Source organism: Phoenix dactylifera, unplaced genomic scaffold (genome assembly GCF_009389715.1).
Source record: "Phoenix dactylifera cultivar Barhee BC4 unplaced genomic scaffold, palm_55x_up_171113_PBpolish2nd_filt_p 000143F, whole genome shotgun sequence".
NCBI lineage: Eukaryota > Viridiplantae > Streptophyta > Magnoliopsida > Arecales > Arecaceae > Phoenix > Phoenix dactylifera.
Window position 1 is genome coordinate 657,974 of NW_024067698.1, and position 22,754 is coordinate 680,727.

The 22,754-nt window shown below is 46.0% G+C and overlaps 1 protein-coding gene across 1 annotated transcript; it reads right to left on the reverse strand.

Moving 5' to 3' along the window:
• Positions 1-1,057: 1,057 nt before the first annotated feature.
• LOC103712008 lies at positions 1,058-5,065 on the reverse strand. The gene has a single exon (XM_008798371.4). It carries the CDS (start codon positions 4,254-4,256, stop codon positions 1,290-1,292), a length of 2,967 nt encoding a protein of 988 aa, XP_008796593.2. The 5' UTR covers positions 4,257-5,065; the 3' UTR covers positions 1,058-1,289.
• Between the last annotated feature and the right edge of the window lie 17,689 nt (positions 5,066-22,754).

A 22,754-nucleotide genomic window follows, 5' to 3' on the forward strand; every position in this document is an offset into this window, starting at 1 on the left:
GCTGATCACAATTCTTTAGTAATGTCAAGAAAATACCATCATCTGGTGAGGACATAAAACCATAAGGTTGTTAGTGCTCGAATCTATGAGGTTGTTAGTGCATCCACAATCAATCAAGATTATCACATGTTAACGCTTGACATGTATCTTCTCATGCATGGTCTGTGAGATGGATTACCCTGCCAAAGCATGAAAAGAAATATTCTTATAATCATCATTAGCCTTCATCATTAACTTCCAAATCGATACCATCATTGCTTGGTTCCTCACATTGATCATCGTTTGCCTGATGTTCCTCGATGGGATCGATCATAAGAGGAGTAAGGACATTTTTGGTTGCATCTGTATCCACTTTCAACTTCTCATCACAATACCAACACAAGACTTTTGTCATTCATAAGAAGACATTTTTTTTAAAAAAATCCAAACTTTTGTCACCGAGGTGATTTCATGTAATTCTCTCCTCTTGCCTACCTCATCTATGATTATTTGAATCCTCCATTTTCATAACCAGTTTGTTTGGGAGGATCATTCACTTGCAGTGGCTAATATTGTTAGATAAATGTAAAGGCACTTGAATTGTACCATTTTGTATATTCTTTGCATCTGAATACGGCTTGAGAAGAGTAGCATGATGTATGTGCTTTGATGATTGGACAGCTTGACATGATGTCAGTGCTTAAATAAGGGCTTAATCTTTCACCATCTTAAGTAACTAAAACAAATTTGTGAATGCAGTAATGTTACTGATTGATATGTTAGTTTCTTCCCAACTGTCTATTATAAGGCAAAGCTGATTCAGAATTGTCTTTCCTGTGAACAAGCTGAAAAAGTTTTTTGTCCGGAACAGATTGGATATGTAATTGAGCAAGAAGGAGAACTAACTTAAGTTGGGTCAGATCAGGTCAAGTGCGAAAATTCTCTCACCTCAACAAAATCAAACCAAAATCCAGCTTCAGGGTCCAGGGCAGGTCGACACCAGTTTGGGGCTACTGTATATATCTAAAGGACCCACTTTGCAACTCCCATAGCGACACCATTTCACACATCCACCAACTTGATATGAAGTCTGTATTATGGATTCAAAAAAAAAATTGTGACATTGTTCTATATGAATACAAGGCCAATTCTGTTATTAATGACCCTCTAAGCTGCTCTTCCCAATGAAAAACAGTAACCTGCATGCACTTATCAAGTATAAGACTAACAAAATCTAAGCATAAGGCTAGGATTTATATCAATCAGCATGATTGAAATGTAGAGATTTGGCAGTAGTGCTGGAAGCAGCTTCATAACTTGCCTCTATACCTGACCAACTTTGCTAGTGTTTCTTGAGCAGCTAGAGACTGGGAATGAGTGCGTCCAAGCATCACAGTTCTAATGCTAATACATGTCCTGCAAAGTTCCTCCCCACTGTCGAAGTACCCCCCTCTAAGCATCAGCTTAGCTCTGGTCTCAAGCAATGTGGCCTTGAGGAGTATCACATCTTGCCACACATACTCATCCACCCTCCGGTTGGATTTGAGCTTCTTGCTCCAGCACAAGGACTCATGACGCCAATCTTGTATCTGCGACACAAACGATTTCTCCACCTCCTCGAGCCCATTCGTGCACACCTTGAGCAGCTCCAGAGCCGAATTGCACCTTGAGAACGTCATGAACGATCGGATCGCTAATGGAAGAGCTGTCTTCTTGATGAAGAGAACCATGTCAGCTGCCTCGAGCTGGACGAGCGGGGGTTCCGACTTGAAACCGAATACAAGGAATGCAGAAGCCCAGAGGTGATCTGAGTTCGCTGCTGCGGCATTACCGACCTTCTTCATGCCTCGAACCATGAACTTGGCTGGTGGCAACCCACCTCTCCTCTTTGCAAACATCTGGGTGATTGGGTGGAACTGGATCCAGCAACCGGGTTGTCTCATGGTTCTTTTCGCCAGGCCCAGTTTAACCAGCACGAGAGCAGACTCCACTTCATTCTTCCGAGCATGGCGAGCTAAGAAACAGCAGGTGGAGCAGCAACTGAAGGCCATTGCGAGACCTTTACCCCATTGATGGAAGCCATTTTCTTTTGCAGCCAGTTTATTAGCTGCAGCAGCCAATAGAGTTGACGAGACAGGAGCAGGAGCAAACCAAGCACCGGTAAGAACCATTCGCGATGCAAGGCTTCCTCCTCTATCTCGATCCAAGATGGCTAAGCAAAATGCCAGGATCTTCATCAAGTAAGGGTTGTTCCTGCAGAATCCATCACCATTATCGGTAGCGCACAAAGAGGAGAAATTCTCACCGAGGGAGATTCTTTCGATGGCTTCGAATAGTGCGGACGGAGAGATTGGTAGCTCGGATAGCAGCGACCCGATCACCCACAACCCGAAGCTCAATCTTCCTAATCTCTCATCAAATTTTCTAAGGACTTCCAGTTCCTCGGCAGGGTAGTCCTTCTTCCGTCTTCCTTTGATCAGCAGCAACGAGTCGGCCGAGGACAGCGGTGGGAGCTGCATGGGCTCAAAGCTCATCACCTTTGAGAGCCGGGTTGTCACGATGACATGGGTAGCACCAGTGTTCCTCGGAATTAAATCATGCAGGTCCTTTCCTTCCCACCATTCCTTCTCTGTCTCGAGATTGTCAATTACTAGCAAGTAAGGAACATCTCTGAACAGCTCCCTCCTCACCCTCTGGAATGCGTCAAACTCTTGCTCATCGAAGCTCCTCATCCTTCCTCTTTCCTTCTCAGCTTCAGCACTAACATCCAATCCCAGATTCATCGACAAGTTCAATATATTCTGCCTGAAATACATTGCCTCTCCACCAACCCACAAGACCATCTTGTATCTCTGAGAGTATCTGTAGGCGAACTCCAGTGCAAGCTCTGTCTTGCCGATTCCCGAGATCCCATTTATGCACATCACACTGGCATTACCATGATGACCCTTGCTCCCCACACTTCTTGATTTCTTGTGTTTCGATCTCTGCTTCTGTAGTCGGCTTCCTTTGCTTGTCAGTTCGATTACCGGATCGATCCAAGCCTCCAAAGTAGGCTCCTTGCACTTTCTCATTTCCAAGCTGATATATCTCCCGTTGGTTCTCACTGTATCACTCTCCTCATCAGCAAATCCATCAGAAAATCGACTTGATCCACCAGTAGTCATCGGCACAGGCTTTGGACACTCCATTTCATAAACATCGCCGCATCCAAAGAAAGCAGCTTCGATCTCTGTCAGCTCCTTCTCCCTCCCGACGAAATGTCTGTTTCTAGGAAAGGGTAGTTCCTCAAAGACTTCGGTCTCCTTCGCAGCAATGCTATTCCTTCCAAGCTTTGATTGTAAGATGCCGACCGTTTTCGATACACAACTCCTCCAGCTGCTATCATTTGCTTCAAGCTTGAACTCATTGCTCCTGCTTAGCCCCTCAAAGGCCTCCTTGCATTCCTTATCCTCCAACCTCCCATCTAGGAGACCCGCGATCTTGGAAAGCTCGGTATCAAACAAAAGGGGGATTAGATTTTTCTTCTGAGCGAAGAATCTTATCTCCTCCGCACTGAGAGCATTAAGAAAGCTCGATGGAGTCACAACGACAACGCCAAAGGTTGCCGAGCATATAATTCGATCGGCAATCTCGTGGCTCTGCGTATCTGAGTACTTTGCTCGATCAGCGGCGAATGAGGCTATTCCTTGGAGCTCGAGCTCAGACTTGAGCCACTTGCAGAAGCGGATGAGATTAATGTTTTGGCCATGAAATCCAATGTAAACATCGCAGCTCCGGAGCTTGGTATTGGAGGAAGGGGAGACAGAGCCTTTTGTGATAGAGATTCGGGGGGCAGGGAAGGAGAATGAGACCCGGGCGGCATCGGAGAACTTTGGCTTTTGATCAGTTGGGTCGACGGAAAAATCATATCTTTCTGATGATGGAGGAGTGTAGGAAGTGCTTGGGATATCATCAGAATGGGAACCAGAATAAGAGTTTGGAGATGGGAGGGTCGCAGATGGAGTGGTGTTGCTATCTGGTGGTGGTTCTAAGGCCCTTGGAGATATATATGGTGACTGCAATGCGGAAACAAATGCAGAGGACGGTGGAGAGGGGGAGTTCAAGTGTGGAGAGATAGAAATGGAAGGAGAGATGGAGACTGATTTGTCGCCATTATCGACCGACGATTTTGCTATTTTGATGGTCAGTGTCTTTGAGTTTGGTTCCGTGGAATCCGAGAACTCACTGCAGATGGGAAGGTCCTGAGGAGCTTCAGGTGGAGATGATTCATCCATGAAGGAAAAAATGAAGCTTGGTAGAGGTTATCAAAATGTTGATTTTCGCCAACAGAAGAGTAGCTCAAGAATGAAAGCTGAAAGAGAAGAAGAAAAATCACAAGCTACACCTATTCCTTGAAGAAGTTCATAAAATATGCATCATAATATATGTTCATTTGGAATGGAACATTTGACAAAAGCCTAAAGAAGTTTCTCATGGAATGGGGAGTTGGATGAAAGCCTACAAGCAGCAAAGGAAAGAAAGAACTTACAGGGAGAAACTCTTTTGGGTATTTGTATCTCAAGCATGAGATGCTCATGTTAATGGCAGAACTTTGTCTTCAGCTGTTGAAGATGAGATTAAAGATCCAAATAACAGCATTATCCAGAGAGTCTGAGACTAAATCTCCTGTGCCCATACCACCTTTTGTTACAACACATGGAAAGATCAGAGCTACTATCCCTGCAAAAATGGATGATAAAGGTGGAGGCCCATAGATACAAATCAAATGAGTAGTACAGCTCCCAGACTGATGCCTATAATAAGGAAAAACAAGCTGGGGGTTATGAGGCAATTGACATAAAAAAATGCCACCAAAAGGTGCAGCACCAGGTCTCAAAGGCCACACAATTCACCACGGTAACCCAGAGATCACGGACAACCCATCAAAGGGAGGCCCAAAAAGCAGCAGAAACAAGGTTTAAAAGCAGAACATATTTTCCTAGTCAAATACCTATTCAGGGAAACCAAAAAGAGATGGAAAGGGGGCTATGGCTTCACCATGGGAAGTCGGGAACAAGGGACTGCACCCACCCAAAGCCCATAAATTGTTGATCTCAAGAGAGATGGAATCTAAAGCATGGGTTTGGTCTGTAAATGCTGTGGCATGCACATAATATATATATATATATTTCAAAACAGTGTTTCGAAAGGGAGGTTGCAGAGGGTGGTGAAATGGGGCAATAAATAATGATATCTCATGGTCTTTGCCTTTGTTTTTATGCGTTGGGGTGCTTTATTTTACTCTGTTCCAAGTTGGGTTCTCTCAGGACGGAAAGGGGAGGGCTGGTAGAAGGGTATTGGGGGGGGGAACCAGAGCTCAGATCTTGTTGGCTGGGGAGTTTCAAAGGGCCAGTAGAAGACAAGCTATATAATATTGCTCGGGGGAGCCTCAGCAATGTACTCATCTGACAACGGGCTTGGCACGGGAATTTGGAGCAAAGACCAGTCCAACCGCCCCATCAAAGGAGGTGGGCCCCAGCATTCAAATTCACACCAAAATCTCCCTCTCCTGCCGCTGCTGCTGCTGCAGCTTCTTCTTTCTTTTTTTTTTTTTTTTTTTTTTTTTAATCATTTCATGGTAGGAGGTGCGTCAAACTTGACTAGGGATGGCAATCGGGTCGGATCAGGCATAAACAGGTCGGATCAAATACAGGTCGGATCAGAAAACTATAAATCTGAACCCGACCTGTTTATTAAATGGGTCAGGAATTGCAAACCTGAACCTGACCTGTTTATTAAACAGGTTAAACGGGTCAGGTCGGGTTACCTGTTTAATAAATAGGTAACCTGTTTACCCAACCCGACCCGACCCGACCTGACCTGTTTAACCTGTTTGCCCAACCTGACCCGTTTAACCTGTTTAGACCTGTTTAATCTGTCCAACCGAACCTGTTTAACCTGCCCAACCCGACCTGTTTAGACCTGTTTAACCTGTTTAGACCTGTTTAACCTGTTTAACCCGTTTAACCTGTTTAACCCGTCTAGACCTGTTTAACCTGCCCAAAATGTTAAACGGGTTAAACGGTTTAAACGGGTTAGACATCTAAAACCCGTATCCGACCCAATTAATAAACAGGTTAAACGGGTCGACCTGTTTACGACCCGAACCTGTTTAGGCTAAACCCAAACCTGTTTATGGCGGGTCGAACACGGGTCGGGTTGGTGGGTCGGGTCATATTTTGCCACTCCTAAACTTGACTAGCATGAATGCATCCAATAAAATTAAAAAATAAAATATTTTATAGTGCTAAGAGCAACTTTTTATTACTAGCCCATAAAATACTATGGAAATAACTGACTATATAAGCAGCCATCCAATCCGCAGTCCTATTAGCTTCATGGAATACATGCTTGGCTCGAAAGGTCTTCCATCCCTCGCCATTATCTAGATATCTTAGAGCAAAAGGTGGAATCAACCATTGCCCCTAGGGCCTCTCGGATCCAATTGATGACAATAGTTGAGTTCTCTTCCACGACGATGGAACTGGCCCGTAGGTCACATCGGGTCCTCTGACCGTATTTTTGATTGGGCAACTCGGGGAGCTGGTGGCAAGATAGCTACTTTGAAATATTTAAGTTATAAGGCTATAGATTGGGTGGCTTTGTACGTGGCTGATCATGCTGGAGAGCTTTATGGTAAAAAAAAGAGAGCTAACTAGAACACTCTAAAATTTGTTATTTTTTGATCTTTTTTGGTGCATCCATACTAGATATTTATAAGAGAGCTCTATAAGTGGAGAAAAGAGAGCTATCTAGAGTACTCTAAAATTTATTATTTTTTTTATCTTTTTTGGTGCATCCATACTAGATATTTAAGTTATAAGGCTATAGATTGGGTGGCTTCGTACGTGGCTGATTATGCTGGAGAGCTCTATAGGTGGAGAAAAGAGAGCTAACTAGAGCACTCTAAAATTTGTTATTTTTTTATCTTTTTTGGTGTATCCTTACTAGATATTTATAAGTCATCTGCTTTAGGCGGAAAAAAAAAAAAAGCCCGTTATTCTGGACAGCCTCTCTTGGTGGCAGCTGACTTTTGTTTGACCAAGGGGTGCAGAGGCCACTTGACTCTCCACTGCCATGATGGAATCCAGGCAAGCTTGGATGGTGGATCCCCACCATTATAACCGGATAGAATGAAATACTGGCTTGGATTGAGAGGCTACCACCCACTGGATATAATTATGGAACCAAAAAAGTCCAGCTCCACTAAAATTATAGTCTTAAAAGAGGTTTGCAGCTATACGCTCCCACATCAGGTTGGATCACAGGATTGCATTTGCAGTGGCAACATTTAGAATGGACTAGGAGGCCTTCTATTTTGAATAGTAGTCTGCAAACTCTCTCTCACTCTCTCTCTAAAACAAAGAGTCATTGTTTTGTTTTGTCTGATGGTGCCAAAATATATCACCTTGTAGGGTGTTCGATATAAGGAGTGATGGTTGATCCACTTGCCATGTTGAAAATATGATAAACATTGAAAAGATATTGATGTAAAACTATATTTCCTAGTTGGTTTCTTGGATTTGGTTTTGCAACCTGTTGCTTGCAACATTAACAAAACATTATCTATTTGAGATTGAGACATAATGGGGCACAACACATTATTTTCTTGAATAAACTGGGTTGTATCCACCAGCTGCTTTTTCAGCTGCTTTTTCTCTTCAGATCCAATTTCATTCTCTCCAACAGTGACACCCTTCTCAAAACCAGGTTTTCCCGGCCTTGTTTTCAGGAAACTAAGTTAAAAATTCCAATACAAATTCCTTGTTTTGAGGAAAACATTATGGAACCCAAAAGTTTATTTCTTAGACAAACACCAAAAACATTAGATATCATGCATTTATATTTATTAATATAGATTGGAATCTTTTATTATTGAATCTTGAAGCCTAGATGACCCCTCTCTCTCCTTTTCCTACCACATGCTGTCCCTCTTTTCTCCCAAATATTCCAAACTCTAGACCTTCTAAAGTTCGAGGTTACACAGAGCCTTCCACATGGCAGCTGCTAAGTAAACATGCATGTGTTGGTGGATCAATCCAACCATGAAGCAACATTCATATGTTGTGCTTCTTTTCTTCCTATCTGCTTTTGTACATATTGCTTCATGGTTGGATTGATCTACTAGCTCAGTGGTGGACCTGGTCTAACTAAAAAATTTATCACTTGATGCTAGCCTCCTTTTCGGTATAGTCATCCCCCACTTTCCACTCCTTTAGGATGGAAGTTGTCTCCTTTTAAATTTGCTGCCACCCAGCCCTTTCAAACCATGAAAAGGTTCGATCACCCCTTTACATGTGACATCCCTTGATATACGGTGGTTGCATTCAACTTCCACTTCAAAGCCTCAAATTGGCCAAACCAAGGGGCCAAAAGCCACCAAGTAATGAGTGTCCTCACGAGAAAGATAGCTTGAATGTACCCCAAATCGGAGTTCTGACTTGATGATCCAGTCCTCTACCTTATAATATTTATGAGACTTTTCACCTAAGTTATTTTGTAGGAGGTTATATGCAATAAAACCTCCTACAAATTGTGTCACTGACAGAAGGCATATTTTGAGAGAGTCAGCTAACATGTGTCACAGAGTATCAAAAGAAATGGTGCATGAAAAAGAAAACTTGGTCACATACTAATTAGTGGAAGAACACAATTGGACTACAAAGAAGCTTATCCATCTTGCATTGTCGCAAAAAAAATACATAACCTCACCCATGGTCCTCTTGTAGATGATTTAGAAATTTGGTTGATGACAAGTATCAAACCAATGTGGCGGCACCGCCAAACCAATAGCATCATGACAAGTGGAATAGAGAGGGGAGCACTTGATGGTGGAATATGATGATACCTCTACCCCTAACTAACACATTCAAGGATATTTTATTTCTTGCTGTTTGTTGGATTGGTTGTTGGAGAATAACTTGCCCTGTCATCAATGTCTTTGTTATTTGGCCACTCTTCAAACACCATGAGCTCTAGATGTTAAGGAATCTTATTTTGGCAATAGTTCTTCTCTATTGAATAAAGAAATCAGCAACTGATTGCAGCTCAAGGACTTTGAAACCGTGATACCTGGAGATATCTCAGTATAACAACACCCAAATGAAACCACGATGTGATGCATGTACAGTGAAAGCCTTTCCCCAAGTTCTTAGATGCCCAAATGATTGCACCTTGCAGAATTATGAGTGCAGAAAACGAAATCTATCCCAAGTGGGAAAGCAGTGAGGGTGAGGAAGAGGCCTTTCCCTTGACCGCTTCAATGTTGTCGAGCCGGAATTGGTAGCCTATCAGTCAAAACAAAATTGATATTTAAACTCTTGTTGTCAATATAAAATTTTATTGTCACAGATCAAAAGATACCGAAAAGTATGTGCAATTCTCTCAGTATCAGCACTCTTTTAGACAGAATAAATCAATAAGATTCGTAAGGCTCGATGAATCATGGAACATTACTCTATGCATGGTTTCTCTTCAAGAAGTCTATATAACTATTTGGCACCATCTAGCACATTTACCTCATTCATGTAACCTGAGATCTTGCTGCAATATTGTACTAGTGGCAAGTGCCATCTTTTCTGACCACGTTATTCCACGAAATAACGTGCTTCTCTCTGCCAATGAAACACCATTAATGGACGGTATCACCTACAAATATGAAGATTGCAAGGTGTCTGATTTGGTGGATACGGGAAGAGAGTATAAAGGTAAGTATAAATGTACTAAACAACTATATCTGTTTTGGTGATTTCCACAACTTTTTTAGAATTCAAAATATCAAGGTTTAATTTAAAGTGGATTAACCCTAGATTCTCTTTAAATTTGATTAGACAATCCAGATTAATCTTCCTTCCAAAAGGATTTACTCCAAATTCAATGGCTTAGAAGTCTTCGAGCCAATATCACTATGAGTAGTATTAACTCTATCAACCTCCAAATCTTTCTTCACCAAGATTCCTAATATCTAGTAACAATGCTATATGTGATAACTCGTGTAAGCATCTCTACTCAATATGACATTTTACTAGTGGCTTTACTACAATGACAAAAGATTCCTGCTCAAATCATAAATCTAGACTTGAGTTTAAATTAACACATCTAATAGTATTTAGCAATTATGACAAAGATCTAATAGCCCGATCCAAACATGAGAATTCAATGAACCAGAGTTCCCCAATAAAATATGCCAATTTCAAATATAATCTATATACAGGTTTAACCTCGAAAAACATTCCTTTCTAATGTTATGAAAAATCTTTCTTAGCTCACTCCAATACTATAAAAGATCCATATACAAATTCCACTCTAATAATTACCAGCAAAAATAAAAGTTCTATTACATATATCCACACTCATATCAGGTTTGAACCTCCAAGTCATTTAAATAACATCTGAACAAATAAACACAATATGATATGACCAACTAATACAGTATGTCAGGGTTAACAATCCCAATACTTTCACTCATCGAAATCATAGACATAAATCGTCCATCCCTTCTGCACTCATCATATACCAATCCCAATACTTTCATTTTATCACAATACATAGTAATTTTAAACCTACACTCTGAATTTACTTCTGCTACTTTTGTCATGCCCCATGTGATCATAATCTCAAAGATCTGATATATTTCTATCATAATCCCTAGTAATTTTAAACTTATGCTCTAATACTATTTAACACAATCTCTAGTAATCTTAAATCTATGCTTTTATACCCCCTAGGGCAAAATCCTAGAAAATATGAAAGGCCTGAAAATTTATTACAACCTCAATATCATTAAATATTAATGATCTCATTTCATAACAAATAACAAAACTGGTATAATTACGAAATTTAATCATCCAACCAGTATCAGTGATGGTCTATCTATTTATTTTTTCACTCGTGATCCCAATTATAGCCAAGTACCAAGCGACCTACAACTCTAAAAGAAAAAAAAGATGGTGTGAGTTTTACTGCTCAGTAAGAATCCACACACATTCACACCAATACAATAGTATAAGTTTGAAAATAGCAAAAAATCAGTACAAACATCATGAAATCACAAACCAACTGTCAATAATGCTTGAATAAATAATATACATATATACATTAAATATCAATAAAAATCCAATCACTCAAGAGTAATATATCATACGATATCTTATAAATCTTTAATAATATTTTCAAACATCTTTTCATTCCATTCGTTTTTAACCCGATCCATATTTAGGATTAATTATCTTTTCGACTTTGGGCCAAATTATGGTCATGTTTTCTGCCTGTGATGGAGCAATCAATAGGTTCATATTTTTCGCCCATGACAGAACAATCGTTAGTATCACATTTCCAGCTTATGATGGGGCGATCAATAGTATTATATTTTCAGCCTGTGATAGGGCAATCGATGATAACAAGATCAACTCAAAGTTCTTGTTCAAACAATTAAATTCACATCCACATATTAATTTTTTTTGTTTTCGGTTTTAGACTAACCACGATCACGTTTTCTGTCTGTAATGGGACAATCAATAAATGTCATATTTCTAGCCTGTGACAGAGCAATCCATAAGTGTCACATTTTCTGCCTATGATGGGGCAATCAATATAACATGGTTAGTCTATAGCACCAGATCTATTAGTCCGATTATGCAAGTGTAAGTTATACTCATATATGCATTCATCATACTATCAATCATAAGTATACATAATCAAAATATAGTTTGATACAGAAACCATCGTAAAAGAATTCTTGGATCTTACTTATCTTGATCATTAGCATTTCATACGTATATGTACAAAATATCTATAATCATGTAGGCGAGTGTACAAAGATTGTTACCTCTACGCCAACAATCCAGTAGAACTAATCATCTGTCAACACGGCGATATACGAATCAGAGTGTACAGAATTCTGCTCGACATCCTCTTATCTTAAAGATTGTTCTCTTATAGAATCAAATCAACATAAAAAATCATTCAAGGTATCTGATAACCCAGAATTCTCTACTGGTCCACTAAAGAGTCCACCATCATATAGTAACTTAGGACTACCCACCAGTCCTTTAACCAAGAATTTCTCCGGATCAACTAAAGAGAGAAAATACCAAGATAGAGAAAGAAATCAACCCAAAAACTCGAGACTACTTGTACAGTTAAATAATGCTGACCCAGAACCCTTCTTATGGATGCATAATGCCGACCCGAGACCAATACCGACTCGAAGCTCCAAGTCACACAATACTGGCCGGGACCCTTCTAAGGGTCAGCTCGACTTCTCAAAGTACCTAGATCCACCACTGGTCCACTAAAACACATAGAGAGAGAACAAGTAGAGAGAGAAAGAATAATAAAGAGAGAGAAGAACTAGAGGAGAGAGAAAATAATAAAAAAGAAGAGAGAATTGTGAGGCTCTCTCTGTTCTTTCAGAATGGAGGAAGGCCGCCTCAAGCAGTGGTAGTGGTGGGTGGATAGCGCCTCCCCCAGTAGTAACTGCCGGCGGCGTTGCTGGTCCCGGTGGCGACGACGACCAGCAAAAAGAAACAAGCATGGGAGCCATGTTTACCATCATTCTGGCAACTCGCCAGCCAAATTTAAGGCAAGAATGATGGCCTAGTCAAAGAGGTGCTGGAGTCGGTCTTCTCTTTCGACTGAAATAGAGAAACTTCGTTCCCTTCTTTTTTTTGTTTTCTCTTTGGGCCTATTTCAGTGATGGGCCAGGCCAAAGGGCTGGGTCTTACACAAATAATGAAATTTACATTGACCGCTCCACCTACTTTGCTCGCTGCGCTACGCTCCACTCGTTTCACTTGCTCCGTCCCAAGAAAAAAAGGTCGCTTTTTTGACTCCCCAAGGCTTGTAAGTTCAAGACATACTGGACAAAATTTAAGTCCTTTCTGAAGGAGAAAAATTGAGCAAGCGTTATTCCAATGTCATGTCAACGCAAAGCAAGGTTCAAAAGATTTTCCGAGGCCCAGCGCAGTATGAAGTTTGTTAAGGCATAAATAGAGGGAAATCCGCATTCAATAAAATGTGCACAACAAGGGAGTATAGGGTTGCAGGTCGGTCTGTGTATGCTCTTCATCTTCTTCTATGTTTGCAAAGAGGATACAACAACAAGAATGATCTCGATGGTGGCAGTCGCAGCATCAATGGCAGCGTCGCATTGCAAACTGCTATGTTATTGAGTTTGAGTGTTCGAACCCCTTTGATATAATCTTAGAGCCTTCACCATAGGCAACCCTTAATGAAGGGAGGCCTAAATCATCCTACTGGAAAGATGCACCCAGAAAGATCTAGGTACGATGGCAACACCCTTTGCCCTCTTGTTGACGAGTAGCTAAGACCAGAAACACTCCGAAGGCTCTTGCCTTGATGAAGCCTTCAAAAGTTCAGCATGTGTGTTAAGCAAAGACAGAAGCTGGTCCAAGTAAGCCCTTCATTTTCGAGATGGACGGCATGGCGATGATTCAAGTATGCATTGATCTCAATGGTATAACAGATACATCGCAAAAGATACAGTTTCAATCGTTTGTACTCCCAGTAGGTTATTCATGAAAGATTATATCATCCATTTTACCCTTAGCAATTTGCAAGAAAAAACTAGGTCAGAGTGTGTGGTAGGCTAAGGTTACACAAAACATTCTTCATAAAAATAATAACGCGATGGGTGATCTACACTAGGATTTCAGATCCTTTGTGGCGGGATTTTTGCACTGCTAGAAACGAGCGGCTCTTATTTATACTAGAAATATATTCTGATACTTTTCAGTATAATACACAGCAAAGAATTCTCAGAATATGAAAGAATTCTCAGATTCATGTCGGGTGTTAACATTCACGTACCGCTCGCATCCTGCTCATATTAAGATGCATGTACGAAGATATATACCATGCCAACGAGCAAATTGGTCTTCTCGATGGGTACCCAAACCGGACACGTAGGAAAAATATATCTTCAACGGATTCAACATAACATTCTTTTATTTTTGAACTATAGAATATGCATGCAAACAGACCAGCTGGAAAGATAAATCACATAATGTCAGTGAGTGCCCTTATGCCGGACATGGATACAAACCAGTATATATCTTGCCTAGATGGAACCTTAAGCACAAGGACTTCAGCTTTTTTTTTTTTTTTTTAAAATCATGATTCAGAGGAAATCTTAGATTGGAGGGTTTTAAGAGATGTGCTTTTAACTTGCTCAAGATTGATAGATGCAATACTACGATGGCAATATGATACATCAAGATTTGATTCTTTTTCATAAATTAAAAATTGGCCAATCCACAGATCCACCAAAAACTCAAACAATCTGGAGCATGATGCAAGCATTTTTTTGTTTTAGTTCATGATATGTTATATAAGCTATAGGCTAGTTCGGCTCAACAGACTTGACAATCAATTACTTGGACTAGCCAGCTCAAAATCATGTTTTTATATATAATTGTTGATTTCCTTTTCTGCCCTAAGAATGGCTTGCCTTGCTTTTTTTTTTTTTTTTATATTCTCCACTTCAAAAGTAATTTTTTCTGATAGTTATTTCTATCTTTTATTTTTAAAACTAGAATAAAAAATAAAAGTCACATCTCACTTTTTTTCTACAATAATTTTTGTCTTACAACCACCAGTGGTATTGCATTAACTAGCAAGAGTTTCGAAGCATGCATGTCCAAAAGACAGAGCTATATCCATGGGCACAACATTCCAATCTACGTTATTATTTGTAAATAATAAATTTGGATCTTAATAGAATAAGTGAACTATAAAAAGACCTATCATTAAATTTCATTTCCAATATTTATTATACTACTCATAGAATAGGTCTATGATTATTATATGGAAATACAAAGTTTAGATTTTACTTTAATCAATGAACTAGCATTAAATTTTATTAACTTTATTTCTCATGTTTCATCGATTGAATTTCCATCACCATAGAAACATAAATTTAGAAATTATTATAAACAATACACAATAGAGGTACATATCATTAACCTTTTAATAGTTTTGTGGCTGTTACATGTAAACATGAAATTTGAATAGTGACCTATTATCAAATTTTATTCTCCATATTTTATATAGTGACTCTATAGATTTATGAACACCATATGAAAAAAAAATTTTTGGTTTTAAGGAAATTATTGAACTATAAATAGACTTGCCAATTAATTTTATTTCCCATTTTCACATAGTGACCACAAAATGGTTTTATCCTCGTTGTATTAGAATCCCTATTTATGGTCTTAATATAAATAACATACAGAGAGATTTATCATTAAACTTCATTTGACACTAAAAGTGGCTTACTTGTAGGGATACGAATAAGCTAAGTCATACTAAGCTAGATACTAATCTAGTTAAACCTAGTTTAATCAATCTAGTTGGTGTTCAAGCTCCACTCAAGCTCAAGCACCCATATTCAAGTTTGACTTAGCATTAATCAAACATACTCAAGCTTAGTTTGTGATTGGCGCATTTCTTTAGAATAAGTTGAGCTCAAATCAATGGACCCACCCAACAAAGCTAACCTCTAAACCCAAGATACAAAGCAAAGATTGAGAGATATTGCCTTTCGGAACTGGTTATCTTTTTGATTTTTTTTGGGATATATTCTGTTATGGGGGAATTGAGCCGCCATGCCCCACGTGATCGGCACGCGTATCCAGGAAAGCTACAGCTGCCCTATGATCCAGCACTCCGACCCCGAGTCGGACCTCCTCGGCTCCGCAGCCCGACCCCGGGTCGGCTGCCCTATGATCCAGCACTCCGACCCCGAGTCGGACCTCCTCGGCTCCGCAGCCCGACCCCGGGTCGGCTGCCCTATGATCCAGCACTCCGACCCCGAGTCGGACCTCCTCGGCTCCGCAGCCCGACCCCGGGTCGGCTGCCCTATGATCCAGCATTCCGACCCCGAATCGGAGATCTTTTGATAACGACAGGCTATTCTCCAGAGGCACGCCGCGGCCTCCTGCTCCACTACTCCCTGCAACGGCTGTACCCGATGCTGCCCACGATCTCCTGTATCGACCGTACAAAGCGGAGCTCCACTACGCCCTGCCATGACCGTACCCGGCGCTGCTCCACGACGCCCCGTAACGGCCATGTCAGTGGCCATTCTATCGTGCCCCACGACGACAAACCCCCCGGAGAGACCTCCCAGCCAGGTATATATGCGGCTGGGGGGAGAAGGGGGGGGTAAGCAATACCTCCCAGAGCACTCTCTCCCACTTGTGATTATCATCTCTCCTCCTCCAATCTCCTCTGACTTGACCGTCGGAGGGCCATCACCACCCTGGTGGTGGTGCAAGGCTTGTTTGCAGGTTCCTTGGCGGAAGGTGGAGCGCAACCAGCACCAACCAAGACAACTCAGGCGGAACCCCGTTCACACCGTCGTGTCAATCGTTCTCGGTTTGGACCACCAGCAACAGTTGGCGCTAGAGGGAGGGCACGAATCTCAGAACGATCGTAATGGCACGGCGAGGTGGTCGCGGAGCTTCCAATGCTTCCGATCGCGGAGCCTCTCGCGCCTCTGGCCGGGAGGCTGCTGCGTCCCCAACACACTCTCAGCAGCATTCCACCGCTTCTCCTCCCATTCAGACGGTCGAACCTGCTCAGTTCGACCAGCTAGCCCAGCAGGTTCGCACCCTCGCGGAGGCAGTGCAGAATCTGCAGGGTGTGATCTCTCGGGTGCCGCAGCGGGCTCAGGAGCCGCTGCTCCCCGAGCACTCGCCTCTTCCTCACAACCCGCGCTCCTTCCTCTCCCATGGAGAGGAGCGCCGGCGCGGGGAGGATTCTCGAGTGCGGTCCATTCTGCCAGGACCTTCTCATCGGAGCTGCGCGGGGTACGAGAGGCGGACCCGGGCGCGTTCTCAGACACCCCAGTCCTCGAGGGGCCCGCACTCCAGTCGGTCCCCCTCGCGCCGCTCCTTGTCTCCCACCCACCGGTCGCGCTCCCTGGACCGGCGGGTGGACGATCTCCACAGACAGCTCCAGGTCCTGAAGGGCCACTCCAAAGATCCCTTCGCCGACTTGGAAATCTCCTCCCAGCCGGCGCTTGCCTCAAGGATCCTGCGAACCCTAAACCCGCCGGGGTTCAAAATGCCGGCGATCGAACCCTACGACGGGGCGGCGGACCCACGGGACCACGTGGAGAGTTTCAGGACTCTTATGCTCCTCCATGGAGCATCGGATCCTCTCCTCTGCAAGGCCTTCCCGGCGACCCTCCGCGGCCCGGCAAGGGCGTGGTTCGCCGGCCTGGAGGCTAATTCCATCCAGTCCTTCCACCAGTTCACCCGTCTCTTCATCAGCCATTTCGCCGTCAGTAGCCGGCGAAGACTGGTCTCCGACTCCCTCTTCGATGTCCGGCAGAACGAGGGAGAGAGCCTGCGGGATTATCTCACCCGCTTCAACAAGGCAACACTGGAGGTCCGGAATTTGAGCCAGGAGGTGGCTCTCTCAGCCCTGAAGCGAGGCTTCCGGAAGGGCAGACTCACCTTCTCCCTGGACAAACGTCTGCCGCGGAGCTTCCCGGAGCTGTTGTCTCGGGCAAACCAGTATGCAGACGCCGAGGAGGCAGCCTCCCACCGGAACAAGGAGGCCGCCGAAGCCCCTCTAAAGCCCGGGAAGAAAAGGCGAAAAGAGGCACCCCAGAGGAGGAGCCCGACGCCTCAACGCCGGCGCAGAAGCCCGTCACCAGCAAGGAACCACGGCGCCACACGCCCTCGTTCTCCGCACCGACGCTTCAACCGGTACACCCCACTCCTGGCCCCCCGGGCCCAGATCCTCATGGAGGTCAAGGGGCGGGAGGACCTCCCGGTTCCGAGGCAGATGAAGAAGATCCCTGGGAGGAAGCCTTCTCGGGCGTACTGTGAGTACCACTGAGACCACGGCCACGATACCGAAGACTGCTTCCAGCTTCGGGACGAGATCGAGGCTCTCATTCGCCGAGGACGTCTCGGTCGATATGTAAACGACCGACGTCCCCCCGCAGACCCGCGTCCAGCCGACCCGGCCCCTCAGGAGCCTCGGGAGCAGAATCGACCCGTTGCGGGAGTGATCCACACCATCACTGGGGGCTGCTCTCGGCCCGTGAGGAACGCAGGGGGCTCGGCGGAAGTATCAGGAGTGGCCGTCGCGAAGAGGCAGCGGGTCGGAAATGTAATCACTTTTTGTGATGAAGATGTAAAGGGGGTTCAGACTCCCCACGATGACGCCATGGTGATCTCTCTCACTATGGCGGACTATGATGTAAGGCGTGTTCTTGTGGATAGTGGAAGCTCAGCTGATATTTTGTATTACGAGGCCTTCCAAAAGATGGGCTTTTCCCGACAATTGTTGCACAAAACATCCACCCCCCTCATAGGATTCACTGGAGACGCTATCTCGGCCGAAGGTGTCATCGAGCTGCCTGTGACTGCGGGCATTGCACCCGCAGAAGCCACGGTGCGGCTCGGGTTCTTGGTCGTCCGTGTCCCCTCGGCCTACGACGCTATCCTCGGACGACCCGGACTGAACGCCCTTCGCGCGGTGGTTTCTACCTACCATTTGCTCATGCGGTTCCCCACAGCGGCCGGGATTGGAGAGGTCCGAGGTGACCAGCCGACCGCACGGCAGTGTTTCCTAGCAACTCTCAAAGGAAAGAAGCCCATGGAGGCCCTAAGCGTCGAGTCACTTGACGCCAGAGACGAAGTGGCCTTGCGGCACGGGGAGCCGGCCGAGGGCGTAATCGAAGTTCCCCTCGAAGAAGGCCGCCCGGACCGCACGGTCCGGGTCGGTGCCAATCTCGACTTGGAAGCTCGGCTCCGGTTAGTGGAATTCCTCCGAGCCAATGCAGATGTGTTTGCCTGGTCGGCGGCCGATGTACCTGGGATCGACCCGGAGGTCGTTTCTCACGCCCTCAACGTCGACCCGACCCACCGACCGGTAAAGCAAAAGAAGAGACACTGTGCCCCGGATCGGATCCGGGTGGTCGACCAGGAGGTAGACAAACTCTTGGAGGCAGGTTTCATAAGAGAGGTGAGCTACCCCGAGTGGCTGGCAAACGTCGTACTTGTCCGGAAGGCGAGCGGGAAGTGGAGGATGTGCGTCGACTACACCGACCTGAACAAGGCGTGCCCCAAGGATAGCTTTCCGCTTCCACGGATAGACCAACTGGTCGACGCGACTTCCGGATATCAGCTACTGTCTTTTATGGACGCCTTCTCCGGCTACAACCAAATAATGATGGCTCCACAGGACGAGGAGAAAACTGCCTTCATAACAGACCGGGGGCTGTACTGTTACAAGGTAATGCCCTTCGGTCTGAAGAACGCTGGCGCCACTTACCAGCGCCTCGTCAATAAAATCTTCAAGGAGCAGATCGGCCGGAATATGGAGGTGTACGTGGACGATATGCTGGTAAAAAGCCGCCATGCAGACCAGCACATTGCAGATCTGGAGGAGACTTTCACCACCTTGCGAAAGTTTCGCATGAAGCTAAACCCAGCGAAGTGCGCTTTTGGTGCTTCGGCCGGGAGGTTCCTCGGTTTCATTGTCAACCAGCGCGGGATCGAGGCCAACCCGGACAAGATCAAAGCCATCCAAGATATGTCCCCTCCGACCAAAGTGAAGGAGGTTCAGGAGCTCGCTGGAAGGGTCGCCGCGCTCGGACGATTTGTGGCAAAGTCGGCCGAACGCTGCCAACCATTCTTCAAGGTGTTGAAGCGCCCAAAAGACTTCCTCTGGACGGCCGAATGCCATGCGGCGTTCGACCAGCTCAAGGAGTACATGGCGTCTCCTCCCCTGCTGTCCAAGCCGCAAGAGGGGGAGATGCTCTACCTTTACCTGGCGGTCTCCCCAACCGCAGTCAGCGCAGTACTGGTTCGGGAAGAGGCAAGACTTCAGAAGCCTGTATACTACATCAGCCGAGTCCTCCGGGATGCCGAGACGCGGTACACGAAGGCTGAGAAGATCGCCTTCGCGCTGCTGACTGCGACCAGGAGGCTTCGCCCCTATTTCCAGGCTCATTCTGTCACCCTTTTGACCGATCAACCACTGCGGCAGATTCTCAGCAATCCAGAGAATGCGGGACGGCTGGTGAAGTGGGCAGTAGAACTTGGTGAGTTCGACATCCGCTACCAGCCCCGACCAGCCATCAAGGCCCAGGTACTCGCGGACTTTCTCGCTGAGTGCACTGTGCAGGAGGCGGAACCTAAGCCGCCGGAGACACCCAGCCTCGATCTCCCGATCTGGACGCTCCACATTGACGGGTCGTCGAACCCTGAAGGTGGAGGGGCTGGGCTGGTCCTCACCAATCCCGATGGAGTGATAGCCGAGTATGCCTTGAGGTTCGGATTTCCAGTGACCAACAATGAGGCGGAGTACGAGGCCCTAGTCGCGGGACTCAAACTCGCCAAGGAGCTCGGCATCCGGCGTCTGAAAGTCTTCACCGACTCCCAGCTGGTGGTCGGGCAGGTTCGAGGGGAGTTCGAGGCGCGGAGCCCGACCATGCAGAGCTACGTCCGGAAGGTGCAAACACTCATTCCCGACCTCGGCAGTGTTGACATTCAGCAGGTCCCGAGGAGCGAAAATGCCAGGGCCGACAGGTTGTCCCGCCTAGTGGACGCAGACGCGCACAACTTGTCGAGGGCAATCTACCTGGAGACCCTGGATGCCCCGAGCATTGACGGGGCTGGAGCGGTGATGGCAATTGATCCGGAGCCGTCTTGGATGGACCCGCTCGTCGCCTACCTCGCCGAAGGAATCCTCCCTGAAGACGAAGATCAGGCCCGGCGGCTTGTAAAGAAGTCCGCCCACTACGTACTTTATGAAGGGAGGCTGTATCGGACCTCGTTTACCGCCCCCCTCTTAAGGTGCCTCCGCCCCGCGGAAGCGGCCTACGCCCTCGGCGAAGTCCACGAAGGCATCTGCGGATCGCACTTGGGGGCTAGGTCCTTGGCGCATAAGATCATGAGGCAAGGCTACTATTGGCCGACCTTGATGGAGGACTCGAAGGACCACGTGCGGAAATGCGACGCCTGCCAGCGCCACGCCAACGTCCAGAGAGTCCCCTCTGTCCCCTTGGCGCCAATCACCGCGCCCTGGCCCTTCGCACAATGGGGAATGGATATCCTCGGACCATTCCCCGTCGCTTCGGCCCCGCGGAAATTTTTGATTGTCGCCATCGACTACTTCACCAAGTGGGTGGAGGCAGAGCCACTGGCCACCATCACGGAGGCACAAGTCCGGAAGTTCGTGAAGAAGAACATCATTGTCCGATTTGGAGTACCTCGGGTCCTCATCTCGGATAACGGTCGACAGTTTGATAACAAGCACTTCCGGGACTTCTGCGAGGAATTTGGGATCGAGCATCGGTTCACATCCGTGTCGCATCCCCAAACCAACGGCGAGGCCGAGGTCACAAATCGGACAATCCTCCAAGGTATCAAAGCGCGGATCGGCCGGACGGGGCAAGCTTGGGTCGAGGAACTCGAGAATGTCCTTTGGGCGTATCGGACCACACAACGGACTCCTACTGGAGAGACGCCTTTCAGCCTAACCTATGGCACGGAAGCCGTTGCCCCCGTGGAGCTCGGACTCCCCTCGCCTCGGGTGGCCGCGCACCGACCCGAGGCCAATTCAGAGCAACTCCGAGGGAACTTGGATCTCTTGGAAGAGGCAAGGGAAATGGCTCAGGTACGGATGGCAATGTATCAGCAGAGGGTGGCCCGATATTACAACTCCAAAGTCCGACCGAAGCTTTTCAGAATTGGAGATCTGGTGCTGAGGCGAGCTAAGGCATCTCAACCTACGGAAGGTGGGAAGCTAGCGCCAAATTGGGAAGGCCCGTATAAAGTTCGTTGGGTAAACCGACCAGGCTCCTACCAGTTGGAAGCCCTAGATGGCCGAGAAATTCCAAGGGGCTGGAATTCCGCTAACCTGCGGATGTATTACCAGTAGAACAACAAGGCCAGAAAGACAATTTAAAAAGGTGCAATACTTTTCATTTCAATAATTTCTGGTTACAGTGGCGTGCTCGTGTGATTACAAGGAATTCCCAGAGGGGAATTAGGGAGTAAAGAAAGTAAAGAAGAGGTGGGGACCCAAACCCTCAACCCAGGGCGGCTGCAGTCCCACCAGAAGTGGGTGCTTCTAACCGGAGGCGCCATCCAGCACCTCACCAAAAAGAGGAGGAGCCGCCGCAGAAGAAGCTCCCGCTGCCCCCAGGGGAACGCCGCCTCCAAAGGATATTCCCATCTTCCCCAGTGGTAGGGAAGAGAAGGGATTCGAGGGGGAAGAGTATATGGAGGCGCGGTCCCGGATTGAGCGTCCGGCGCAGAGCTCAACCGGGAGGCTGAACTTCAAGGAGGGGAGATGTGATCCCGGATGAAACGCCTAGAGCGGAGTTCCGCCGGAGAGACCCTCCTTGTTGATCCCAGATGAAACGGCTAGTTGGCTGAAGTTGTAAGGGGAGCGCCTCCCCTTTCCTTCGACAGGAGTCTCTCAGTCATATGCCAAGGAGGAGGTCCGCGATCCATGGCAACCTGCAGCTCCGGCTTGGCAAATTCCATCGTACCTGCACCTGTATTTATAGCCAAGCTGCGGCCCCCTGGTAGTTCCGATACGGGTGGCTCCAATAAATGCAGGCGCACTGAATCCGGAGCCGTTCCGGCTCCCGAGGCATATCTCCCCGCGATTTCCTAAGCGTCATTCTCCTTAAATCGCATTCTTTGTGCAGGACGATCCGGGTGACGTATACCCCTAGG

Excerpts from the sequence above, each read along its gene's own strand:
- LOC103712008 (XM_008798371.4), bottom strand. The coding sequence starts at position 4,256 with ATGGATGAATCATCTCCACCTGAAGCTCCTCAGGACCTTCCCATCTGC.